At 41.5% G+C, this 26639-nt stretch overlaps 2 protein-coding genes across 10 annotated transcripts in view; one reads left to right on the top strand and one right to left on the bottom strand.

Moving 5' to 3' along the window:
- The window catches only part of ptpn18 (protein tyrosine phosphatase non-receptor type 18), a 33863-nt gene extending 25768 nt beyond the window's left edge, over positions 1–8095 (bottom strand). The window contains exon 1 of one of the 3 annotated variants that reach the window (XM_085146044.1): positions 7582–8095. In XM_085146044.1, the coding sequence (XP_085002170.1) occupies positions 7582–7653 (72 nt within the window). In that variant the 5' untranslated portion in view covers positions 7654–8095. Of the gene's footprint in view, positions 1–384; positions 1399–7581 lie in introns of those variants that run through there. The other 2 variants (XM_085146043.1, XM_085146045.1) reach the window with 2 other exon arrangements.
- A 1082-nt stretch (positions 8096–9177) lies between these two features.
- The window catches only part of gripap1 (GRIP1 associated protein 1), a 52131-nt gene continuing 34669 nt past the window's right edge, over positions 9178–26639 (top strand). For 3 of the 7 annotated variants that reach the window (XM_085146028.1, XM_085146027.1, XM_085146025.1), the window contains exons 1-14: positions 9179–9324; positions 10689–10755; positions 12115–12176; positions 12351–12377; positions 13048–13155; positions 13245–13410; positions 15486–15652; positions 15970–16003; positions 18324–18490; positions 22029–22076; positions 22212–22243; positions 22592–22639; positions 22789–22888; positions 25823–25900. In XM_085146028.1, the coding sequence (XP_085002154.1) occupies positions 9277–9324; positions 10689–10755; positions 12115–12176; positions 12351–12377; positions 13048–13155; positions 13245–13410; positions 15486–15652; positions 15970–16003; positions 18324–18490; positions 22029–22076; positions 22212–22243; positions 22592–22639; positions 22789–22888; positions 25823–25900 (1152 nt within the window). In that variant the 5' untranslated portion in view covers positions 9179–9276. Of the gene's footprint in view, positions 9325–10688; positions 10756–12114; positions 12177–12350; positions 12378–13047; positions 13156–13244; positions 13411–15485; positions 15653–15969; positions 16004–18323; positions 18491–22028; positions 22077–22211; positions 22244–22591; positions 22640–22788; positions 22889–25822; positions 25901–26639 lie in introns of all 7 variants that reach the window. The other 4 variants (XM_085146031.1, XM_085146029.1, XM_085146032.1 and 1 more) reach the window with 3 other exon arrangements.

Genomic DNA, 26639 nt, shown 5'->3' with positions numbered 1-26639 from the left:
TAAGCTCATTGCTCTTTTGCACATAAATCTATTTAATACATCAATTTTTTTGTCTCCATTTATTTCTTCATGCTATTTGTATTGTATTTTTTATTGTACATATTAACTGGCATCTGTGTGTGGACAGCAGAGAAAGAATTTCATTATACAGAGAAATACTTTTTCTTTGCACACATGACAATAAACGCTTTGAATCTGAAATGTTTGGAAAAGCAGCCTCAGATTGAATCATTTGAATTTTATTAACCGTTTAAATAAAGTCCTTCTTGGGGTACATGTCAGTTTCACAGTCAAACTAAATTGTAAACATGTTTTAATTAGTTTCATTAGTATAACCTACACAAGCATTCATGACATGGACCAATCTGACTGCAGGCGTTTTACCTCAAGTGACCACATCTTTAACTGTCCTGTGAAAAATCAAGCCTCGCTGCCTCAATGGAAAATAAGAGGCTCGGTAGCAGCAAGGTTCAGCATGCAGCACCTCTGCAAAAGCAGACGCTCTGACAGTTTGCTGGTCCGGAGCATTCAGGTGTGTTAATGACACGATGACGCTAATCAGAAACAGACTGAACAAAGGAGGGTTGCTAGCACGATGCCTCTTATCTCTAAAAAGAACATGGCAGTAAAGTTTAAGCTTGATTTAGACTTCTGCAGGAAATCTACTTCCAAACTTACAGTTCAACCAGAAACCTCTCAGACCGCAATGACATCAGATTACGTGAAAGGTTGTGGCGTAAGATGAAAAAGGGGGTTTCTGATTATGTTGTAAGATTTGCTACAGAAATCTACATGATGGATTAGGTTTGCAAAGTAACATCTCAACAAACCACAAGTCTTCTGGGAGAATGTCCTGTGGACAGACGAGATCATGCAAAATGCCACAAGTGGAGAAAAGCAAACACAGCGTATCGGCACAAACACCTCCGTCCAGCTGTAGATGGGTGATTTGGTTTAGTTTGGCAGCCACAGGATTCTCGGCACCCTGCAGTCATCGACCTTGAACTCCTCTATGTTCCGGATCATTTCAGTGATAAAAGTGAGGACGTTTGTCTAATTGCTAAATCTTTGCGTTACTCAGCTGTGCTCGGACAATGATCCTGAGGTCAGCTGCAAATCTCTACGTCAGACCTCGACATGATTGAAAGGCTGTGGTGGGACCGTCAGACACCTGTGCATAAACGGGTCTCAGGTTCCCCACAGCGATATGAAAGACTGACGATAACTTCTGTATTGTGAAAATTATTTTTCACATGATGTCATTTTGCATAGTTTATATAATTTATTGCTTTATTGTAGGTGTTTATGCATGTTTATCTTTATAGCTTCCTATCTTTAAATAATAATGACAGCAAACAGTGACGTCACAGTTGCTTCAGCCTTTTATATAGGTCACGGACCCGGTTCCGGGGACTCTGTGTCCGTGAGCAGTGTGGATTATTATTATTATTATTATTATTATTATTATTATTATTATTATGTGACGTGTGCGTCTTCTGCACGATGCTGTCATGTCTGTGTTCCACTTATTGTATGTATAGGCAGGGTGTGTGTCTGCGGGTGTAGCTGTAGGATGGATGACAGCCACCTGCAGGCCTGATGGGTGTGGCCCTGATGGAGGACTGGCCACACACCTGCTGCTGATCAGGGCTCGTCAGGGGAGCTATTTAGGAGAGTGTTGGAGCTCCCACCGACGCGGGATCATTGAGTTACACTCCAAGTTAGTGTGTGTCCAGTGTCGAGTCGTGTTTGCCCGCGGGAGTTGTGTTTGACGGCTGCCTCTGTTGTTTCCTTGCAGGAAGCGCGTGGAGCAGAAGAACACAGCACGCACGGGGTGTGGAGCGGAGAGCACGAGCACAGACGTTTGAGTGAGACGCGACACGGGAGTCTAGGGAGCTACGGGGATTTATTGTGTACTGGTTATTTACTGCACTGTAAATAAACGCACCGCTTATATTCACAGCTCCGCGCCTGGGTCCTCCTTTTCCTCACATCCCCACGTTTGGCCATCGGCAACCGTGACAGGCTGTGGTCTTACATTTTTAAGTGTTGAAACAAGTAATCTCTGACTAATAAGGATAATAATCATGTAGTTATGTTGAACTGCAGTGAAACAGAAGTGCAAAGGCACCACAAACTGTTCCACTCGTTCCAAATCTCACTTGTTGCCTTATTAAATCTTGCACCGACATGTCCTGCACCAGTCAGCAAACACCACACACTTACTGTAATCTAAAGCTGAGGCCAGTGTGAGGAACAGTGGTGTGTCCCTCAGCACTTTCACTGGATGAGTCATTTCAGGAACAACAACAAGGAAGCTGCTGTGGCGGCTTAATCATAAACCAACCTGAGGGACAGAATGAGGAAGCAGGATTACTGACTAACCAACTTCTGCTGCCACACAGGAACAAAAAACCAACCTGGCCGCTCACCTTAACACAGACAGCCAGAACAAAAGCTCAAGAAATGCAAAGCAGCCTCTGTGTGCGGCTAAAACAAGGGTGCGTCTGTCAAATTAGAAAGTCCCTCAGGGTTTCATATGCTCCGACAGGTTTTTAGAGCAGGAAATTAAAATCTTGTAATGCGTGAAAAATAGTAGGCTACTCAGCATTTCAAATGAGCTCGAGGCTTTTTGTCACGTGAAGGTGGTTTTATTTTAGAAGCAGGTCGTTTTCAGTTTGATGCTGAAACTAAAAAAGGCTGCTGCCGTAGCCAAACTGAAACTCGGGACATTTCCTCTCCGTTTCGACCTGATGAGCTCCCTTCAAATAAACAACAAGTTCTCTCCTTTTTCCAGAGAAATCTTGGCGATGTTTTCCATCATAGTGTTTGGGAGTCGCTCCAAATCACAGGAAGTTTGGGAAAACCAGCTCTTATTAACATGATGTTTCCTGAACAGCTCAAGGAGACATTCTTAATAAAAAGATATTGTAGTGATGATGTTTTAAAGCCACATGGTTATGCACATAGACCGTATATAAAAGATGGACAGTGTCACATGGCAACCACGATGAGACTGTACCTTTATAAGTGTTTTGAAACCAGATGTCACGAGTCTGGAAACATGTCTCAAAGGAGCAGTTTGAACTCCTGTGAGTCAGCCTTCTTCTGGTTGGTTGCCCCTCTCAACAGAAGTTGTGAACTACAGGTGGGCGGAGCTTCTGTGTCTGAAGTGGGATTTATAGTCCAGCAAATATCCATCTGCAGACATGTTTCGGTTCAGAGAGGAGGTTTCACACAGCAGAGTTGCACTCCTGTGCAGTCCTTCAAGATCTTGACTGCGTGTTGCTAGAAACAGATGATGTATGCGTCTGCCGAATGCTGATTGGTTAACACGTAGTCCAGAATAGGGCGTAGAGCAACAGAAGTTCACCGAGAACGTGCAAAAAGCACAGACAGTAGCTTCAGTGGACACTTTTCATTGTTTTTAAAAACACCCGTTTTCACTTCAGCTTCTTTGTTTTCAGAGAGTGAGCGGTTGTAGCACAGACAGCGCCTCCATCTGGCAGCTGAGCCCTCTGCAGACAGACAGGCCCGATCCCAGACTGGAGTAGACGTGTTGATCATGTTAAAGTCTGATAGATGATGTTTGCACTGCTCTGTTCTGATTAAAGAACCATCACATTTGTCTAGTTGAATGTGTCGTCATGCTCGCTGGAGCACTCGGTGCTTCCCACTTCTCTTTCTCTTTGGGGTAAAGATTATTTCTGGTGTTCTGTGGATGAGGATTACACACTGTTCTATGAAAAGTGTTTCTTTTAGGTGAAAGAAAAATCAGAAGCAATGAATCAACATTTCTTAGAATCAAAAGAGTTTTTTCCCTTCTTTTTTTGGACATGTTAAGATTATAATGAGGCGCGGAGGATGCTGCTTTGGAGACTCAGCTGCGTTACTGCTCTTATATTCACCCTTTGAGTCTTGCTCACATACTTGAAAATGGCTTTGTAAGAATCACTCAGCCTTGCAATATGATAATTTAACGCGTCACTAAAACACAGCAGTCTTGGTTACTAGAGTGAAGCAGATTTAATCTTAAATGATTTTAATTGTCATTGAGAGCATGCTTACCTCATTTAATGCTATATTACATGAAAAACACTTCTTCATAAAAAGATTGTAGTGTGTGTAGACGTGTGTAAATTGTAGCTTCATGTTTTCCGCTGCTGTCATTTAATCACACAAAAGACAAATTGCATCATTAAATGTTATTATCCAAAATAAAACCACAAATTTGAGACAAATAACAGCTTTACCTACAGAAGCTACACAAACAGAAACCTAGGCCTGAAAATAAGTCTCAGCTCATGTTGGATATTTTAAGAATATTGACCTAAAAATGAAACCAAGTTCTAAAATAGAAGGAAGACAAAATAAATTTGAACCAGTGTTTAGATTTAATTTCTGGTACTTCATCGCTAATATAAAGCTACAAAGGCAGAAACAAAGAAAAACACCTAAACTTAATTTAAATTTTCATTTTCACATGTTTGGTTTGAATAAAACCCTCTCCCTTCCTCTCAGTGTGATGATTTTTTATTGTAGTCCAAGGTTAGCTGTTCAGGAAATGAACATGAGTTAGTGTCGTGGCCGCTGAAGAAAGCACAGCAGCGTGCGTGTTGTGGTGAATGGTTTCAGTGTAATGTTGACACTGAACTCTGCTTTTAGTAACTCGGCAGGTTGTTTCTGCTCATCTCTAACCTCACCGCGAGTTTAAATTCATCACAGCGGTAAAGTGACAGGCCTCTTAACCTGAACACAAATACTTTTGTGCCCCAAAATAATTCATTTAGCAGCGCCATGTGAATTCACATCACTGTTCACTCGATCCAATTACATAGGATGTAATGCCCGATCAGGCCACGTGACTCAGCCACACACCGATTAAAAAGTAGCAGAAAAAAGGCCCTAAAAGGTGTGAACTGTACTCTGATATAAAGAGACAGGAAAACAATAGCAGTTAAAATATTGGATTATGGAATATGCCGCACACCGATTAACCTAACATTAAACAGTTTCGATAAAATTAAAGAAAATTAGCAGAAAGCTGCAGTTTCCTTGCAGCTCAGCAGCAACACAACGTCACCATGCTTCATCGTTTCGACTAAGAGCTGTAACGTGTACTTAAATGTATGAAGATAAATAACACATTTAGAGGACAGGAGGGTTTCTTTGGATGTTCCTCTGACACGTGAGCCTGAGAGCAGAGGACAGCATCAGTTTGACGTCAGGAACATCTCATGTTAATGAGCGAACACCGCGCTGACTGCAGACAAAGCAAAGGTGGAAAGCATTGATATTTCAGACACTCGTCTGCTGCTCCACCACAGAGGCACGTTGGGTTTGACATGTTAAATAATGTGAAACAGTTTGAGCAGTTTAAGGTCAACGCTCACGCTTTCAGACTGACCACAGCATTAAAGCATTTATAGTCCGAGTTATTGTACATCCTGCTGGTGTAAAATCAATTAGCCAGTCCTCTCAAATAAAATGCATTTCCTTCTTGTTTTATGTTATAAAATCAGGATGTAGTTTTAGTTTCACAGAGAAATAAGATAATAGATATTTGGACAATGTCAACAGTTTGTTTTAGCAAAAACAGGCTTCCTTGTTTGATTCAACAGTAAAATGGAAAATTATCAGTTACCTGATATTTAAGTTTATAATCACGCTGGATTTGTTTCTGGACATAAACTTTATGTGACTTTGAAGCTTCATTACAACGTTTTTAAAGAGTCTCTTATCCAAGCAGCCACTTTGGAAAGACAACAGGATAAAGGACGCTGTGCAGTGGGGTCGGGTTCATTCATGAACAGAGCACAAAGTGGACCCAGAAGATGCAGATGGAGGACGAGTTAAAGTTTCTGAAAGCCACAAACGAGGGAATTTACTCCAAACCCCCCCCAAAACAATGCCTTGATCCCAGAGTCTGACAAAGAGCCAAAGACTGACCAGCTGGTATATCAACACCTTGACATCCACCTTTGTTGTAGCGTTCGTGTTGCATACCCTCACAGGACCCTCGGCCGCATTACTGTGACAATGACCACGAACATTAGGTGGCACTTGATTGTAATGGAAAACTGGTCAGTCCAGCTCGCCCTGGCGAGTTGATCCAAGTAGGGAGTGATGGAAAAGAGGCAAACTTGATGGAACAAACAGGGAAAACAGACGATGATGGAGACAACTCTGGGAGACAGACATGGGGACGTGCCCGGGGAGAGAGAAAGGGTAACGACACAGAAACAGGAGTGACTTCCACAGGAGACGCTGGTGATTGAATTTATATGCAAACTGGCCACCTGCATATAAATCTACTTCCTGCAGCTGTTTCAGGAGCATGAGTGGATATTCTGTGAGTGTCTATCTGGCACATGATGATTTGGACCATCTACAGCTTTGCTGGTACCATTACCATAAGTGTGTCTGTTTGTATGATGATGGTAAAACATCAACCTGGAAACGCCTACAGACTCGCCTCTTTGTCATGCTCCGATAGCTCACAGTCGCTGAGGCCTTTGTGATCCAGTGGAAATTATTTTTATTTTCTTGGCCTGAGTTTGACCTCTGAGGCTGAACATACACTTAATAACATACTAAAATTAAAAAGAGACGCCATTTTTGTTTTCACTCCTTAAGGAGGCCTTATTTTGGGTTCAGATAAGCATGTTCACAGTCTTAACCCTTTGCATTTTAAATGGCACGCTGAAGAGTATTGTGTAATTGAAAGTGTGACAGAGGAGTTTGACGTATGATGGACTGAGTCATAACCTTTGACAATGAAGAGGACTATTGGACCTGTGTGAGGTTTGTAAAGAATTGGTCTGGACTGCAGGTGTTTATTCTAAAAACAGACTTTAAAGAGAAATGGACCGAGATTGGACCCCTGAGGAACACCGTGCAACCTGTCAGAATCTGGTTTGAGGTTGTTGAGACTTAACTGAAGTGAAATCAGGAATCTTTGTGTTGAATGAAGACAGGTAGGATTAACAGAATAGGTGGAGGAAAAGCTGGAGCTCTTAGAGAATTCAGGACCCTCTTAATGTCTTAATGTTAATGCTTAATACTAAAAACAGGGTATAATGCTGATGGGGGTTCATGAAAATAAGAGTATCCCCAGTCTGAAAACAACCTTACATGGTGTGCAGGTTAGACTCGACCTATTTAGCTTTGCATGTTTTACACACCAGCCTCACGTGACTGACTTTATCTGATTATTGGCTGCAGCTCATTTAATTAGATGGGTCAGAGTTGAAACTAGAGGCAGGTTTTTCCAGGAAAGCACAGCACATAAAAGAAGTCATTGACAGAGATGAAAAGCAGCGAAGTTAAAGGTCCACAACATACAGAGGTTTGTGCGTTGCGTATAAATGTGGCGTATAGGAGAAAACCTAACCTCAAGCACGACCTCAGAGTTACTCAAGCTGCTCTCAGTCGTTATCTGAACTTCACAGTGCGTTATTACTGCACTTTTATTTCTATAAATGCTTTTCTGACAAATAAGACGTTGGACTAGATCGTCGAGGATGTGAAAGCTCTCAAACTGGCTTTTCCACAAACTGAGGAATGAAAACAAACACTTACACTGTACTCCTGATCCACAGTCCTGGAATCGACTGTCTTCAGTCGGGACAGCAGCGAGCGCAGCAGCTCCATGTCGAGTCAAGTAACATCCAACACCTGAGCCGAGCTCGTGCGCCTCACTGACTCTACTCTCCTGGCTGCAAGCTGATCAGCCAAAACTGAAATTGAAATAAGCCTCTCTCTCTCTCTACCTCTTAGTTCTCTCTTTCCCTCTGTGTCTCAGTTCTGCCTCTGTCTGTCAGTTAATAATTTAACACCAGCTAATTGAGCCTCTCTCTCTTGCTCTCTCTCTCCCTCCCTGTCTGAACTGAAGAACAAGGAAGTATGTGGACAGTTTGAAAGAAATACAAAAACTTTACGACTGGTTACTTCACTGAATTTTAAAGCGTCGGTGTGTTACAGAAATATATTTCCTTCCTGAAGCACACAGCTAGTGAGTAATCTGGCACAGGCTGCATACCCACGTCTGCAATCAGGCAACCTGTTTCACCTGTGTGTTCACCAGACAGCGCGCAGAGATAGATCATCTTGATAGAGAAGTGTTGACAGACGTGGAATTTAAAACGGCCGCCTTGTCTGAAGCTGAAAGATAAAGGCACGTGTTTAAAAACGCTGAACTGTGATGGACACGTGATTAATTCTACTTTTTGCCGAGCAGGGGTGGAAAGGTTACTAGATAGAGATCTAACTTATGTAGTTCAAAAGTTGAATAACCACTCTCACATAAATTGGAGGCAATCTTGTGTAGCTCTTTTCTGTTCTACCTGAACACACCTCATTCACACCCACTCATATAAGCATTTTTCTTTTCCTGTCCTTAAGTGCTTTCTATCTAACAAGGATATTTGGCATGCCAGAGCTCAAACCACCAACCTTATGGCCTGCGCTACCTCCTGAGCTACAGCCCCTAAAAACACTAGAGGCAAAAACCACCAAATACACTCAGACACCTTGCAAGAAACAGGTTTGACTCCCTTTTACTTTCTTCAGTGAGTGCTGGAAACACTCCTCAACAATTTTGGTCCATATTAACATAATTAAATATGAAAACATTAAGAGCCACATACACAACTAATTCCCATTACTCTGGATGTGATATTTTCTTTATTCATTTATTAATTCAGTAATGAAAACCACCCTGGCTCACCATTGCACATCTAGTACAGCTGTCCAGAACCTAAAATGACACCTTAACAGTGCTTGTTTTGCTCAGTATTCAAACAACAGCCTTAAGGAAACCCAGAGTTAATCTATAATGAAGAACCTCAGAAAGAAAAGGACAGCACGTCCTCACGTGTGAGAAGCTGGAAGCGACAGGTTTTTAAATTTATTTACTGGAATTATTTTGTAAAAGCATCACTCATTTGGCCTTTGAATGTTAAACAAAAGTGCGTAATCTAAAACAAAAGTTCGTATTTCGTTATCTCTCATGACATTTATATGGAAATATAACTGACCTCTTAATATTCGCAGGTCTTGAGTAAATGTGATTTGAGTGATCGAGGTTTCTCTTAGGTTCTCGGAAACAGCATCAGAGTGAGCGCTCTGTCATGGCGGCTACTCTTTGTCAGCTGCTCGGTTCTCAGAAACTGCGTCAGAGTGAAACCTCCATCCTGTCTCTTCCTCTGTGTCAGCTGCTGCGTCTCCTCCTCCGCTAGCTTAGCCTGCTAGCTCGCAGCAGCAGGGAAGGTAAACATGGCTATGTCGCAGGCTCTGTCCGAGGAGGAGTTCCATCGGATGCAGGTGAGAAAAACTACGGCGATTGTTCTTTTGGTGTGTAGGTGTCAGTGTGGTGAAAAACACCTGTGCGGTGCAGCATCACTGCCAGGGGCGTTTGCCCAGCCTGCTAATCGTGAGCCGTTGCTAGGTGGGAGCGGTTAGAACGGCTAGCTCGGCTGACATTATTCATTTAACGTTGGCAGGAAGGTAACGGGCAGCCAGAGCTTTGACATGCCTCCGGGCGATATACTTAAGAAGGGGAGGAAGCAGACACAATGAGAGAGCTCAGTTCAACACTTAGCCTAGCTTACAACCCCCCCTGTAAAGAAAAGCACAGCGTAGCATTTTTGGTGCTAACCGTTATTTCTATCTGACAGCGGGCTAACGTGTTAGCATTCACGGGACTCTCGCCCTGCTGAGAGTCACGGGGTCCTAGGCAAGCTGCCGTGGGCTCCTCTGCATCGGAGACAGGGCCGGGAAGCGTAAACACCTGTTAACATACTAACCACTGACCTCCCCGACTACTTTAATAGGACTGTATACTCATAGAGTCGTTCTCTGTGTTTGCACAAAGTGTAAGAACAGGAATCTTGACTGTCTTCAGACATGGTAAACCGCAGTAGGGAAGAGTTCAAATATATTTACCACAAAAAAAGCCGTTAATACAGCTGTTATACTGTAGTAAACGCATTATGTTTTTTTATTTCTTTAAATGCAGCTGTAAGGCCCCTCTGGGGCAGTAAGGTGGGTCCCCTCAGAACGTCATGCTGTTTATGAAATATTTAGGAAGAAAGATCTTTCTAAAAGATGGAGGTAGCCACTGGTGTCATCAACTGTCATTGTTGTGTTTTTTGGTGTCAGCAGTGAGTGTATTTAGTCAAGTGAATAGAGTGCTCTATAATGAGCATAAACAGCATTTTGGGTGGGTGTAGCTGCCATGATGTCACCCGTTGGTTTGTCCTGCTACAAAGCTTCAAGATCAGGGTGTTTAATGTCGCCCTCTTGAAACTGGATATCTGGGATGGATCCGACTATGAATCCACTTGTGTTAAGTGCTTCAGTTGAAGGCAGCTGGACTTCTTGGTTCATGAAGACATTTCATCTCTCATCTCAGGGGCATCTTCAGCTCTAAAACCTGATAGGGAGTCCCAGGTATTTAACTCTTTGGGGAGGGGTGGGACCACCTGTGCATCACCAGCGGTTATTTTGCCTCTTGCTGACATTCAGTGATCCCTGGTCACCATGCTGCTACTTGTTACAGTAATCAGTTTATTTACATGTTAGATTTGTTTTTAAAAAGATGAATAAGCTCATTTTCAGTTGACCTACTGGCCAATCAAAAACACAACATGTCATAAATTAATACTGGTGTGTGTGTGCTTGTGCAGGCCCAGCTGTTGGAGCTGCGGACGCAGAACTACCAGCTGTCTGATGATCTCAGGAAGAACACGGCAGGTAAAACCTTTCACTCTTTGTCCTTCTTGTTCCTGCTGTTTCATCTCATCAACACTTGAAATGACCACAAGCACACGAGAGGCTCTTTAAAGCAACAGAATGTTTAAAAACACGGATTAGAAGACCCACAGCATAAAACCAGCTTTCCTGCTCCACCTGAGCAGTTTTTGTCCAGGTGAAAGTTTTACTGAAATTAAAATTCTTTTTCGAGAGCGACCTTGCCAACAGGGCAGCAGACATTATAAGAGACATTAGAGGACAAGTGCAAATGTCACACAGTGCATGAGCGAGAACACAACATTGAGATTATATGAAATATAAAATAAGAGGTCAAGGTCAAAATGACTTCAAAGTCATTTTGTTGCAAGTTTCAGAGAAACCAGACTGACCAAGAAGCTTTTGTCTCAGGGTTTACAAGTGACTGATGCAAACTGTTAACTGTGGGGCGGTTTACGACCGTTTCAGGTCCGTCTGGAAAACAGGGCCGGATAGATGAATCTTTGTTTGTGTGGAAAGGGCTGGGATTAGCTGGATTTTAAAAAGTCATAAAATAAACATGTGTAGTTGGAAACACTGTAAGGCCAGAGGAGGATTTTGGTGTAGTTAACTTGGAGCCGTCCTGTGTAAAATGGATCCGTGCCTTGAGTAACGGGCCCTCAAGAGTGCACAGATCTGGGTCAAAAACTTCTGGACTTATTTTGCCAGCATTTTTAAGCACTCATAGGTCCATGAGTACAAGGATATCCACAAATTTTAGAGTTAAAAGACACATTTACATGGCTGGACAAAAACAAAAGACAGCACATGTAGGTAGAAATGTCTTCTTTCTACCTACATTTTGATATCAGGCTCATCTCTAGCCACAATTCCTTCTAGGTCGTAATCATTCTGTAATATAGTCATGGTATGAAGGTAACATTTCCATGGCTTTGTTAAATACACGGAGGGGCTCAGGTGGGAAGCGTTTTAAGTGGAATGGCCCAATAATCATAGTGATGGTAGTTTTATTTCTGTCCCACTTTTTAAAATGTACATATTCACACAAAATAAATTGCACACAGATAAGTGTGTACATATCACAGCATAGCCTGCATGAAAGCAAGCAGGGTCCTTCACTAGAATAAAATAACACAACATGAGACGGGCTACGAAAATGCAAACCTACAGGAGGGAATCTGCCCCCAGCCCCCTGCATTTAAAGCAGGCTTTAAATGCAGTCGATGTACAGACTCCACTTCAACTAACGGACATGAAATCATTCATCTGATAAATATTTGATTGGCTCATGTTAGCAGTAAAACTTTAATGAAGAGGAAACGTGTGTTTTCTATAATTAAATGTCGTCCTGGTGCATTTCAGAGCTGAATGCCGTCCGTCAGAAGAATGTGGTTCTGGAAAGAGATTTTGTCAAAACACAGAAGGTAACGAACACTTTATTACTATGTAGTTGTTTTTGTAGATGAGTGATTGGGAAAAAATAACCTGCTGACCTGAATTTGGGGGTTTATTTTCTAACAAAGCTGAGCGAAGAGTTTTCCTCATCTCTTCATGTTGTTGATTTACATTAAATGTTTTTCTGCTTTTCTTCTTTTCAGGCCTTGAGTAAGAGTAAGAAAGCTCAGGTAAGCTGTTGTTTGATGATAATTGTTACCTCAGTGAATTTCTAGTGTAAACATTTTTCAATTATGTCATTTTAATTGTTCCTTATTTTGTCATTGTTAATTCTTTATGGCTTCCTTATTATGCTAACACAATCACCAATAATCTGCTAATTGGAGGTTATTTCTGTAACTGAGACAAACCGCAGTGCAAACATCGCGTCTTCTTGTACTGTCACATCCCAGGAGCTGTTTAAGCTCTGCTTCTCTGGTGAAAGCTGTAATGTTTAAAGGTCATTCAGGCAATAGGTGAACAGGAAGTGCATCAGAAAAATAAGAGTTGAGTTTTTGGCCGTGTGTCTGAAGAAAACCTGAAGTACGACTGAACTGTGGTTTTAAAGTTTGTGTTTATTCTCACCTGGTGCTGTAGTGTTTTCACTGAAAATGTTAATTCACTCTGACTGCAACATGTTCCACGAGGTTTCTGTCGCATTGTTTGGCACAGAAACCCAAACACCCGCCACTCTTTGGATGGTTTAGTTGCAAAGAAATGACAGAGATTTAACAATATGTCAAAATACTACATCACGAAAGTTTGGTCAGTCTGTCTGTGTGATCTCAGTAGGAGTTTCTGTAACCTGTAGTCAGCTTTTTATTCTGAAGGTATTATTTTGTGTGTTATTTCTCTGTGTAGGAGGTGGATGCTTTGCTGAGTGAGAATGAGATGCTTCAGGGGAAACTCCACAGTCAGGAGGAAGATTTCAGACTACAGAACAGCACTCTGATGGCTGAACTCTCCAAGGTGAGTCTGAGTGTTTGTGTGTAGTTCAGACACTGTAGAAGCTTCATATCATTATTGTGATCTTAACATGATAACATCTATTTTTCCAGCTGTGTACACAGATCGAGCAGCTGGAGCAGGAGAATCAGTGCCTGAAGAAGGAAGGAGGAGCAGCCTCTGCGTCCAGCCCCCCACCTAACCCTGCATCCATCCCCGTGGATGGAGAACTGCTCCGCCTACAAGCAGAAAACTCCACCCTCCAGAAGAAAATGAAGGGTGAGGTGACGTTTAAAAGGTGTAGCTCTATCGTCTCTGCAGTTTTAGAGGCTCATATTTTAATATTTTTTTCCACATAAAAATCGTCCTGAAGGCGTGTAGAGCCAAAGACAAGTAAAGGAAAAATATCACGATCTCACAGTTTATCTCCAGGTGTCGAGCTGACATTCGCCCACCTGTGTTCTCTCTCTCTTCCTGCACCAGCAGCAGTGTATTTAAAGACTTTGACACACAGTAAGCAGTGTTGGGGGTGGATAGAGCTCCTTTAACTCCCCACAGCGTCGTATTCTGTGCAGTTCAGGAGACAGACAGAGGCTACTGTTGTTTTTTGACATATAAGTATTAATTTTCACAGGTTTAGAATTCATCATTTAAAAAAATGTAATCATAAACCTTCCTGACACATCACAATATAAACTCAAGTCTTCGTCCACAGAAGGCCTTTATCATAAAACATTTGCTGACATTAGGGCTGCTCAATTAATCGAATTTTAATCTCGATTACGATCTGTTCTTTCAACGATCATTAAAAATGACTGAGCCGATTATTAGCTCCTCCCTCGTGCTTTACTCTCGCGCTGCTCCGTGTGGCAAATCGAGCGCACCTCTCTGCATTTCCAACACGTGTCACAACAATTAAGAGCAGCGGTCTCCAACCTTTTTTGCGCCACGGACCGGTTTATGCCCGACAATATTTTCATGGACCGGCCTTTAAGGTGTCGCGGATAAATACAACAAAATAAAACTAGTACCGGTACCGAAAAAAATAAAATTTATTCATAACACACGTGAAAAGACCCAGGAAAACCGAGTAAACGATAAAACGATAACAAAATAACGCTGAAAACCGATAAAAACCCTGAAAACTATACATTTCACACCTGAGCCTCAACTCTCGCGGCCCGGTACCAAACGACTCACGGACCGGTACCGGTTCGAGGCCCGGGGGTTGGGGACCGCTGATTAAGAGGACCCGAGGGAAGCTCGGAAAGCTAAGCAGAAGTTATTTGGAGAGGAGAGTGACTGCTGTTGGTTGAAAAGAGGTAAAAAAAACTTCAGTGGTTGGAAACATTATGGGTTCAGTCAGACGTGGATCAAGTAGACACAGTGTGTAAACTTTGCTACAGTGTCGTAGCTGCACCACAGAGCAACACTGCAAACTTCACTAAACATAGATGTTTACATTTTTCATTTATTTTTTTATATTGCAAACATTTGCACTGTTATCAGTATTTGCACACTATTTTATATTATTTTTTGACAATCTTTAAAGTCATTATTCAATACATTGTTATTGTTAAATAAATATCGTCAAATAATCGTGATTATCATTTTTGCCATAATCGAGCAGCCCTAGCTGACATATGCAAACATTAGTCATTTTCGTCTGTTGCCCTCAGTTTTAACTGACCAGTGATTTTTGAGGAAATTAGGTAATTTTGAAAGGAGAAGTGTTGTATGAACCAAAACCCCAAACAGGACTCGGAGAAGGAGGCTAGAAACTAGACTGATGAGACGTGCTTGTATAAATCTGTACGGATGGAGAAACAGCACATGTGTTAGCAGTGTGTGTAATTAGCTCGGTGTACTGATGACTGAAGGTATGGACAAGAACATTGTCGTCATACTCATGAATTCTTAATGTTCTCACTGTGAGAGTTAACTTGTGTGTGTTGGGGAACATTGTTGGTACGTGGGTGTGATTTTTAGATGCTCTTTATTCAGATTGAAGTTTAGGTAGAAGCTCCTGTTGGCCAGACGGAGACATCATTTACTCATCTGGTTGATCACAGCATGTTTGCAACATCAGCCATTCACGGTTGACCTCGTTCACATGCAGTGACAAATAATTTGGACAGATGAACAAGTAAAGTTGGTTTAGAGTTATAACTTGTGCCTGGTTATTTATTTCCCTTTTTAAAGGTTTTAATACATTTTCATGTAAAAAGTTATGAAGCTAACCTGGGCGCAGTGACGCCGGGCTTGTAGTACAGCTGTGGAAACCTTGTGATTCCTGTTAGTCCTTCATGAAATGAATGAATGAATGAATGATGTGAGCTGCTATTCTCCTCCAGCCCTGCAGGAGCGCTTCGACAAGGAGCTGCAGAGACAGGCGTCCGTTCAGGGCACCCAGAGTGCGACCACAGAGACTGACGGATCAGCAGGTACCAATGGAGTCTCTGATGTCACAGGGACAGGGGCGGAGTCATTGCCAGGAGGATCCAATGAGAGACTGGAACAGGTGATTGGAAGTCAAAGACACAGCCGATGCAGCATGTTTGTGATATTTTCAGCCATCGAAGATGATGCGTTCAGATTAAATATATTCTTTGACCAAAAATCCAAAATCCTCAAATATTAAGTTTACAGTTTAGATATGATGAAGAAGGTGCTTTAATCTTTAAATCTTGTTTCAACTTTAGTGTGAGTCACCTGTTGTAGTGCTGCTGCACTAGAGTTTACTGAGTGCTTCTAATATTTTGTCCCCTCACGTGTGCACATGTAATATTACACTATACTGTAATAAGTATGTTTTTTTTTCCCTCGTCTGTTTTTCAGGCGGAGCCTGAGCTGCGGCAGAAACCGCTACACGGTGAGTTTCCAGTTCGCTCTTTTGCTCACAGTGTTTCCACTCAGAGGAATAACTCCTGTTCTTTCATGTGGTAATTAGTAACTTCCTGAAGAATAGCATTTAAAATATATGCTGTTTATTACATAATTAAAGACTAAAGTATTGAAATGGTGTCTGTCTCACTGTAAGTACTTTTATTGCCCTAAAAAAATGACCATGACGTACTTGTAGAAGACAGGAAGCTCAACGAACTGTTCGAGCTTCACACGCAGAGACAGGATTTATCCTCCACAGTGGGTTACACTGAGCTTTGCTTTCTGCCTCCACTTAACATAAACCTCGAAACATAAACACTGGAGTTTTGAGTTAAAGAGAGAATTTTCTGATGGTATTCAGGGTTTTTCTTGCAGTTGGCAGCGCCTGTGCAACAGGACCTTAATCTGTTTTACTCAACGCTCTAATTGTTGGAGCCTCTCAGCTTTGAGCACACTGGCTTTAAAAACACTTGAGTGTTTTTTCCCTGTCTTGGTAGTAATGAAGGTGCCTGAACAGCAGTGTGATTCACTGATGTGTCTTTGAAGCAGCAGCGAGCTCTGAGCTGATAGATTTGGTTCTTATTTTCTATCTGCACAGGAGGTTTGTTGACAAGAAGAATAATGCTGAATATCACAAGATTTCAGGTGTAACATGTGGGCTTTAGCGTTTGAGCTTTATTTATGTGCTCATTACCACATTACATGCAAACTAACTGTATCAACATGCTGCACGAAGATGATCAACATGGGTTTTATTTTGTGTGTGAGTGGATCTGACAGCTCAGACTTTAATGAGGTCATCTTCGTGCAGCGAGCTTTATAAACCGATTGACACCTGAAGCCAGCAGCTGAAAGGAAAACAGTCTAAAAGCTGATCGCCACGCTGGTCTGAAGAAAAGCTTTAATCTGTCAAGCTTCCAAACGCACGCTGTGTTTCAACAGCCGTCTTTTAGTTTGAACTTTGGGCTTCTGTAAGGTGAAGCCACAGCTGGCTTTATAGGTGCAGAGCAGCTAGCTGGCTCAGGGCAGACACACACTACAAGCTGAAGCAGGGAAAAACAACGAAATCTGTTAGGAAGCCGCAGATTAATTAGGCTTTAATGTGGATATAAGAGCTGAGGCTGCTTGAGCAGGAATTACCTGTTAGAGCTGCAGAGCCAAATTCATTTCCACCTGTTATAAATAAAATCTTTGTTTTTGGCAGTCACTCCTGCTGTCTCTGCACTTTATGGTGACGCTCAGAGAATTTCTTGTAATATGAACAAGTGATTATTAATTTCAATACATAATTAGTGTGAGACAATCATACTGAAAATGGTAAAACATAGAGGTGGGAATCACCATACATCCCACGATACGATATTATTGCAATTTTTTCAAATATTTTGCGATATTCAGATTCTGTACATAAAGGTAAACTTTATCAATCATCATTTTCTCTAATATCAAAGTCTCACACTCAGTCTTTCTCTCATTTCAGTTTGATTGTTGACAAACTGAACGGTTTGTATTACAGTCTAGTCCAACTTAACTGAATCAACCATCTGGTACAATTATAGCTATTCTGAACTATGCAGTTTATGAAAACTATGCAGCCCCTTCAGCAACTGAAGAATTTGAAAGTAAATTAAAACAAAATATAATTTTACATTAAATAAAAAAGTTTTAAACTTAATTAAAATAAAACATGTCTTAAATTAAAATAAGTAAACTGTCATGTTTATTGCTGCCAAAAACAAGTTAAACACATTTGGACAGTGAAGGAATGTCAGGATTCTTGCTCAGAAAAAGGATCAACATGCTCTGAAGTCAGAGCACAAAAACCTTTTTGTAACAAAATATTGATTTCTGCTGTCCCTGTATCCATACATTATTAGCAAACAAAATATCACCATGCTACACAGTATCCATTTTTCCCCCACCCCTAGTAAAACATAGCTGTATTTTGCAGCAGCCTGTGAGTTAAAGTTACCACTGGTTATTTTTCTGGTAACATGTAAGTGAAGTGAAGAAATGTTGCGCTGCTGTTCTCTGTGTTGATCAATGTTGGATGACACCGCCTCTCTACAAACAAATGGACCTGAAAGTGAAAACCTGCAGAGTTCATATAAGCATGCTGTCAGCGAACGCAAACTCACGAGATGCAGCAGTTGATGTTTGACTTTGCAGCTCATCTGCCTCCTCCAGAGATTAAAAACAAAACAAAAGAAAAAGCCAACCTCTCAGACGGCGTGTAAAGTGAGGAGCTGGTGTAGTGTGTGTCTGGCCTAACGGACTGCCCCTGCTGTGTGCGGCGCCCCCTTTAGGCCTGTCAGAGAAGAGCGTAGAGAAGATTGTAGCTAAGCAGGCAGCGCTAGGCTGGTCGGCTGCTCTCTGTCCAATAACTCACTGCTTTGGACCAGAGCTGGAGATGGCCCTGAACACCGAGCAGGAGGAGAAGAGGCTGCTGAAGGAGCAGATCCACACCCTGGAGGTACAGATCCACACAACAAACACACAAAACACATTTGCACTCACATATATCAGAGTAAGTTCTACTTGAGTACTTCCTTTGTATATTTACTTCACTAAAAGTCTAAAGGGATAAAAATCTTTCCCCAGAGTGAAAAAAATTCCAACTAAAACGACTTAAAATGAACTGTTTTACTCTGTAAGATCTAAATGAGCAAACCAAAGTCAGGTCATCATTTCCTGTTTTATTGTCCAATGTTTGTGTAGGACATGTGCAGAAGTATAACTCAGCGTTAGTTCACCTTCACTTGTGTTTCTTCTAAGAAGTACATGGATGCTTACACAAGGGGGCTGCTCCAACACTGCGAGCTCGTTTAGTACACTGGATCATGTTTACCAGAGATAACTTTGAAGTAACAATCAATAATTATTGTTCGATAATACCATAGCAAGCTCATTTTAGGTAGCATCCCACACTGAGCCAAACAAACATTAGCTGAGAGTGAACTCCTAAAGTTTTTGGCTTTGAAACAACACAAACATATGACGTCTCAGTCTGTGGACACCTGCTGCTGGACTCCATAAGCTCCACATGTGGACTGGTTCAGTATTTTCTCTGGTTCTGCAATCTCACATGAGAATATTCACAGATGAACGTGTTGACCTATTGTATCGAGCGTATCGTATTTCCAGGCCGATCAGAGCAGATCATCGGATCAAATTTTAAAATTGATTCCATTCTGCAGCAAACACCATAAATATTAGACAACATTATAGAATATTACAGTAACATCTACTTCTTCTTTTTCATACTGCTTCTTTGTGGTGTAATGTTGCTCGATCTGTTGTGTAATTAACTTCCACTTATCCAAAAAGCCCAAAGAATAAAAAAGTCGAAATGTTGGCAGATGAAACGGTTGTATGTCGTGAGTGAGAGAGGAAACTAATTAATTCATGACAGGAACATAAACGGCAGATGGAGAGCAGCGGTGAAATGTCAGCGTGACTAACGGACGACTGTGTCCTTTCCTCAGCGTTCACTCAGCCGATGGAAACATGCCTGAAGATGATTGTGATTTCTTGACCTTTAAATTGGTTGAACATTACAGGTTTGACAAATGAGTACTAAGGAGGGGACAAAACATCTCGAGTGGTAAATTGGCTGTATTTGTAAAGCGCTTTTACTTGGTCCTAAGACCCCAAAGCGCTTTACACAATCATTCACCCATTCACACACTGGTGATGGCAGCTACATTGTAGCCACAGCCACCCTGGGGCGCACTGACAGAGGCGAGGCTGCCGGACACTGGCGCCACCGGGCCCTCTGACCACCACCAGTAGGGTGAAATGTTTTGCCCAAGGACACAACAACCGAGACTGTCCGACCCGGGGCTCGAACCGGCAACCTTCCGATTACAAGACGAACGCCCAACTCTTGAGCCACGATCAAGAGTGTTCGTGCTGTAAACCAAAACAGCTAAAACGCTGTGTGCTGCCCCTGTTTGAGTCCAGCTGCTTGAAAGTATTTAAACAGAAGAGTTACAGGGTGCATTTCAATCAGCCAGCAGGCACAGCTGACAATTTGAGCCAAAGTCACAAGTCTGCTGTTAACGTGTCATTAAATTAGGTTTCTGTTTTTACTTTTTTTGAAAACTGCTGCTAGCTCTGTCAGGGTCACCCACACTAGGAATGATTTCTGTTTGGTGAATGATGACTGTGTGATTGATACGTGAACCCTGAGCTTGGACAGAAAGCTGCACTTCTCATAGCCTTTGTTTCTGCTGCCACAGCTCAGCTAGATTTTCTTTTTTGTTGGATTTCCAAACATGTAGCTTTGTTTGGACTGTGTTGGTGTCGAGTTCATCAGCATGTCATCTCATGTCATGCTGCTTTCCTATTGGTTGTTCAGTCGTAGCGCATCGTGGTAGAAGTGCGTTATGAGATGTTCTGATTAAATCTCTCACACTCTCCTGATTTTTCACACATTACATCACCACAGATCTTTCATGATTCCAGATTCTCACCGTTTATATTCAGCTTAAAGGTTTTGATAACAGAAGGATCTGTTGGTCACATGACACCTGTCAAAATCCACTTTCATCGCCCAAATGTGATTTAAGTTTACTTTATTATTTGAACTGTATTTCTTTTGGAAAATCATTTGTAAATATTTGCTGCAGGATTATCTGTTTAACCAGTTATTAAAGTTTTAAACCTGGGCCTTATTTTCATCTCACCTTGATGGTAAAATTGTTAATGGGAGCAAATGAATCTGAAAGAGCTGCACGTAATCCCAAAAGGCTCAAAGGTTTTTGGAAAAACTTATCGTGATGCTGCAAACTGAGTTTCTTTGTGTTCGGACTTCCAAGAAGCAAAACTGTGACTGCAGTTTCCGTCTTTGTTCTAGGAACAGATGAGACATCCATTCAGAGGAGCAATAAGTTCACTTTGATTAACCCTTTAAAACTGGTCAGAGCAGCACGCTCCATTTTGCGCAACTACTTTTAAATCCTTGTAGCTCTGCAACCACGTAAGCTAGCGCAATAATTTTTTTTTGCATATGAAACCGGAGGAGTTGTACTTACATCTTATGCCATCAGCTTGTCCTCGGTCACAGTTTCCTTCCACATATAGCTTTGCAAAAACTGCATAAAAAGCACTTGCAGCAACAAAAACATAATATTCCAGAAACTCGCTTTGCTGATCCGATCAGCTGTTCGTAACACTTCCTACGTTGGAATAGACGTCAGCGCAAACTTTCACATGTCTGCCATGACCTGCCCGAAACCGGAAGTGACATCATTTTCGCGGAAATGTAGTTTTTTACCATCAGGGCCTCCTGAGCCTATACTGGTGTTTTTAAAAGTTAAAAGTTTGACTTTCTGACTTTCTGTGTGGTTTCTGGGATGCTTAGGACTCATATTGCACTGCTGGAAATAGTTTATTTTGATGCATATGCTGCTTTTTTGCAAATTTGCACTATTATATTTATTTTCGTTTTTCCTGCAGTGTATGAAAATTGGTGTATTTCAAAAATAAAACTATGAAGACACTCAAAATAAATTTCCTGTGGTGGGAAACTATTTTGTGCAACTTTTTTGTGTTTACAGTTTTGAGGGATAAGCCTCTTAAATTTCTCTAACTAGAAATATATGTTAAAAAAACAAAAACGATTTTCAATTTTTTTGTAGTTTATTGCACTTTTTTGCAATTTATGTAATTACTATGTACTTAATGCAAACATATTATTAAAATTTAGGCTGTAATGGTTGTATTGATGTATAGCAACTTGAAATGCTCCCAAAAATGGCTCCACAGCATGTAAAAATATAATATAAGCTCTGGCGGACTTGGTTCTATGGTAGGTCTTAAAGGGTTAATAACAGTTAAGGAAATGTAATTCAGAGCAATACTTTTTAGACTCTTTGGACATGAGCCTGCACCGGTGTACTTAACAAAGTGAGGAGGATCTATAAAGTGATCCCTGAACATGCTGTAAGTGTAGGAAGAAAACTCTTTGTCTCTCCTCAGTTGACTGAACCTTTGCTTTCTGCCTCCAGGCGTCCAAACAGGCTGAAATCACCAAACTGCAGGAAGAAATAACAAAGGTAAATCTTCTCAGGGCTGACAACACACAACCACTGTGTAATAGAGATTTATTTAGCAGTAACTATGCCAGTGAGCTGATATTGGCTATTAAAGGTGCAGCTTTTTAATGCTGTTTCCGTCTCTTTGTCCTGCAGCTGTCTGACAAGCTAAAGAAGAAGCAGGAGAGGTGAGATGACCTAAGCGCAGTCACATTCACAGCTTTTTGACACACAGTTATCGGCCAGTAATGTAGCAGCAGTGCTGGATAAACTGCTTCAGGCGTGGCTCAGTTCACTTAACCTTCACAGCAGCCATCATCAGGAGCTGGGTATTGTAGGTAGAACACCCTGCAGTACTAGAGAGAGAAACCCAGCCAAGTAAGACATGAATAAGGATCGTCTTAAACTGTGAATCAAAGCTGCTTTAGTAGAGGTGAAGATTTAAAAATATATATCCAGGTCTGGAAACAGATTCACCGTAATGTTAATCTGTTCTGGGCAACTAAACTAAAGCTTATGTTTTTGTTCTCCTGCAGTTTCCAGCGTCTGCAGACAGAAAAGGAGGCTCTGTACAACGACAGCAGGTCAGGACTGCCGTCACCCCGCTGCTCTTACTCCCACTAGTGTATTGACGGCTCTAACGTCCACGGTTCAGGCTGCGTGCGTTTTCCCCCCTTTAAATGTGCTGCTTGTTGTGGAAATGTTGACCTTTTGTGGTTTTGATTGTCTGCAGGACAAAGATCGATGAGATCAACCAAAGAAAAGAAGAAGAGCTGAAGGCCATGAATATCCGTGTCCAGAGACTACAGACGGACCTCATGGCAGCCAATCAGGTTCGATCTCGCTAAGAAATCGCCCCAGTCCATTACTATGTGTATTCTCCCAGCTCCTCTATGATTCTTTCCCCAGTCAGGGTAATATCCTACAAGGAAGAATAACCATGTTGGGATTATTTATGTACACCGATAAAAGTTTACAAAAAGCTAAACACAGGAAGTCTTGCTCGCTGTTGTGTGGTGTAAGTTTAACCACTGAAAACAAACAAAGCACTTTCTATCTGAAATGAATTTTTTATGTGCAGATTGTTGAAAAACGGGCCGTATGAGCCCATCATCAGTCATCCTCTAGGTGTGATAAACACCTAATCTGTGTTAATACCAGCTCTGGGTACTGCAGCCCATAGAGGGCGCTAAAGCACACAATAGATGTGTCAAAAGTACAAAATATTCCATATTCCTGGTTAAGTGATGACGTTTGAATCCTGCTACCTCGTCTGAGCTCCTGCTACATTCATTAAGGCTGTTGTCTGTTTAACATGTTGTGATGTGTTGTATCTTGTTTTATTTAATATAATCCACCTCTCTGGCTTTTTGTTAGCACATTCATGTGCAGCACATCTTTAAGCTAGTTTAAAAATGGATGGATGGTAACTGTGCTGCATGGGCTCACGGTTTGCCAAACACCAAATAGCTAAACTCTACAGAAAACTGTCCTTCTGAGGCTAACTGAGAGTTCAGTGAGGACATGAGATAAGATTAGATAAAACTTTATTAATCCCTCGGTGGGTTCCTCTGGGAAATTCGGTTTCCAAAAGCACAGCACCGACAGAAGTTACAGAGCGTGAGCAGAATATTATATATACACACACATAGGGATGGGTATCGTTTAGGTTTTATCCGATACCGGTGCCAAACTGGTACTTTTGAAACGGTGCCGGTGCTTAAACGGTGCTCAAACCGGTGCTTAAAGAATGGAGAACACAAAATTGGTCCAAAAACCTCTCATGTTCAGCTGTTTTTTTGTAAAAAGATAACAATGTTAGCCTTTTCTGCAGCTATGGGGCAAATATGATATCACTCTTGGCTGGAAGCAGCTTAAACAAAAACAAACGTTGTCCAAAAACCTCTCATGTTTAACTGTTTTACACTTTTTCTTTGGTCATTTTAGCCTTTTTGGCCAGGGTGAAGGGAGTATCTGCCATCAAACAAGAAGACAGCTGCATGTAACTACGACAGTGTTTGCTGTTCACCTTACATGCATTAATGTAATAACGTGGTTAGCCTACTCAACGTAAATTACACACGAACATCATGAAGCTACTCACGCAGAGAAGAACGGCTGCCGCTGCCATCATCATCCGTCACCACCACACCCGCAGTAGATGCGCTTGTGTGAGGTCTCGCAGCAAGCTATCAAATACGGCGCATTTTTCTGCTTTTAAAAAAACCCCGCTATGCGTCGCCAGGTGTTTCATCGGATTTGAGGTGTTACCTCCTTTGACAGTATCACAGTATCACCTTACAGCACTTGTTGCAGGCTGCTGAGTTTGCATATTTTGCTGCGAAGTACAGCCAGACTTTGACCGCTTCGCCTTGGGCATTTTTAATCTGTAGCTCTGCTCTAAAAGTACGTACGTACCTGGACCCGCCTACTATCCTCGGAAACGTAAAATGATTGGCTAGAATTCAAAGTGTATGACATCTCAGGGAAAAAAAGCACCGAAATAAAGCACCGAAATGTGCGCTGCTTTTCGGTCTGGTTACTACCGTTTATGTCAGAACCGGTGCCATCATGGCACCGGACACCGGTACCCATCCCTACACACACATATATAAATACAGAGACGTGTATAAATAAAATATACGAAGGGGATAAATAGAATAAATAAGAATAAAAATACAAGTGAATTGCACATTTAAAGTATTGAGGTCTGTTGCACCGTTGACTATTAACAAAAGTATTGCACAGTGAAGTGAAGAGACACTACAGCTGAGTTGTTCCCCCCTCCTGTTTCCCCTCCCTCTCCCCTCCAGAGAGGAGTTAAACAGTTTGATGGCGTGTGGGACAAAGGAGTTTTTAAGTCTGTTGGTTCTTGTCTTTGGGAGAAGCAACCTGTCACTGAACAGACTCCTCTGGTTGTTTATGGCCGTGTGCATGAAGCTGAGGAGCAGGAATTGTTCATAACGAGTAATCCAAACCACGCAGCAGCATATTATTGACTAACCTGGTGTTGTGGATGGATCATCACAGATCTTCTGAAGTTTGGTCCTCTTTTAGTGCTTTTTTCCTGTCTTATGATTTCATTTGTCTCTGTCCATCTGGGACCACCACAATAGCTTTTATTAAGGGGGGAAACTTTAATGTTCATCCTCCATCTTGGCTGTTAATGTGTTTATATTATCCTAGCTATAGCTCTGTGGCTAGATACCAACTAGCCCAGCTTTACTGACACCACAGATATTGCTGCTGTTTAGTTTTCTTCAGTTATGTCTGAAGTGAAAGCAGAACAATACTTTTGGGTTTTATCTAACAAAGAAAAGACTCAGTGTGCTGCTGAGATAATTACACTTGTTTAAGAACACACCATGTCTTCATTGTTTAGACTTTATGTTTTTTTAATTGACAGAAACTCTTAAAAATCAGACTTTGTATCATGAAAAGTAGTTCATGTCTGCGGCTGACGTCTGTTGAACACCTTTGGTTGTTATTGGAGAATCTGAATCAGACTGAATCCGTTGGACACACTGAATAATTAAAACATGCATTAATAAAACATACATGCTGTTTTTCATTTAAAGGTGACGTCACATTTTCTGTACGAGTCCAAAAACAAAAAAACTTTTAATTCCAAAGTTTGCACACTTCACATGTCATTGTGAACATAGTGAAAGAGTTTTCTCCTCTGTAACGATCATTTCAGCCTCGCTATGAACTTTGACTTTTTACTTTATAAACTGTAATCATTTGTGTTTGTGTGTTTCATTCAGACGGTGTCAGAGCTGAGAGAGCAGCTACAGAGCAAAGACAAGGAACATGAGGTGGCTCTGCACACACTGAAAAACGAGGTATGCGCACACACACACACACACACACACACACACACACACACACACACTGAGTCAGAACGTTCCCAGTCTGTGAATCCTGCCACAGACAGGCAGACTTCTGAACATATTTCCATGTGTCAGGCGCAGCAGGAGTGCAGTAAAGCACACACATATAAAGACGTGACGGCACTCTTATTTAGATATTTGTCCACATCCAAATTCTGCGCACACATATTAGGATACAGTTTTCTTTTCTTTTTTTAAATTGAAGAGGATAAGGTTGAGGGTAAAGGGGACAAGGGAGGAAACGGTGTGAAGGTTGTAGGAGTTGGATTAAAGCTGACTGTTTTCGGTTCTTTCACTTCTCTGTGAAGCTGTTTCTCTGCCAAAGTGATATAAATGTTTAAAAAGAATCAGTTTTCACCAAAAACAGGTTTTTAAAATGAAGGAAAGGAAATGAGAGATGGAGAAAGCTCCTTAATACAGATGATTTTTTCTTAATAAAGTACAAATATGTTTTAGAATATCACTCTGGTGGTGTTTCCTGGTACTTCTGTGTGTGTTTCTGAACTGCTTTATCCTTCTCTAATCCTCGACTCTGTTCTTTCTGTCATCTTTGTCATTTAAAATTTCTTTACCTGTACACTCTTACGTTTGTTTGTGTTCTTTTTGTTTTGTTTACCTCCTATATTGCCTTTGTTTTCCTCGCTTTCTTTATTTGCTCTTTACTGGTTTCTTTCCCATCTTATCTTTTCCC

This window comes from Neolamprologus multifasciatus, chromosome 20, assembly GCF_963576455.1.
Source record: "Neolamprologus multifasciatus chromosome 20, fNeoMul1.2, whole genome shotgun sequence".
NCBI lineage: Eukaryota > Metazoa > Chordata > Actinopteri > Cichliformes > Cichlidae > Neolamprologus > Neolamprologus multifasciatus.
Note: the sequence above shows the minus strand (reverse complement) of the source record. Positions and strands in the feature narration are given on the sequence as shown.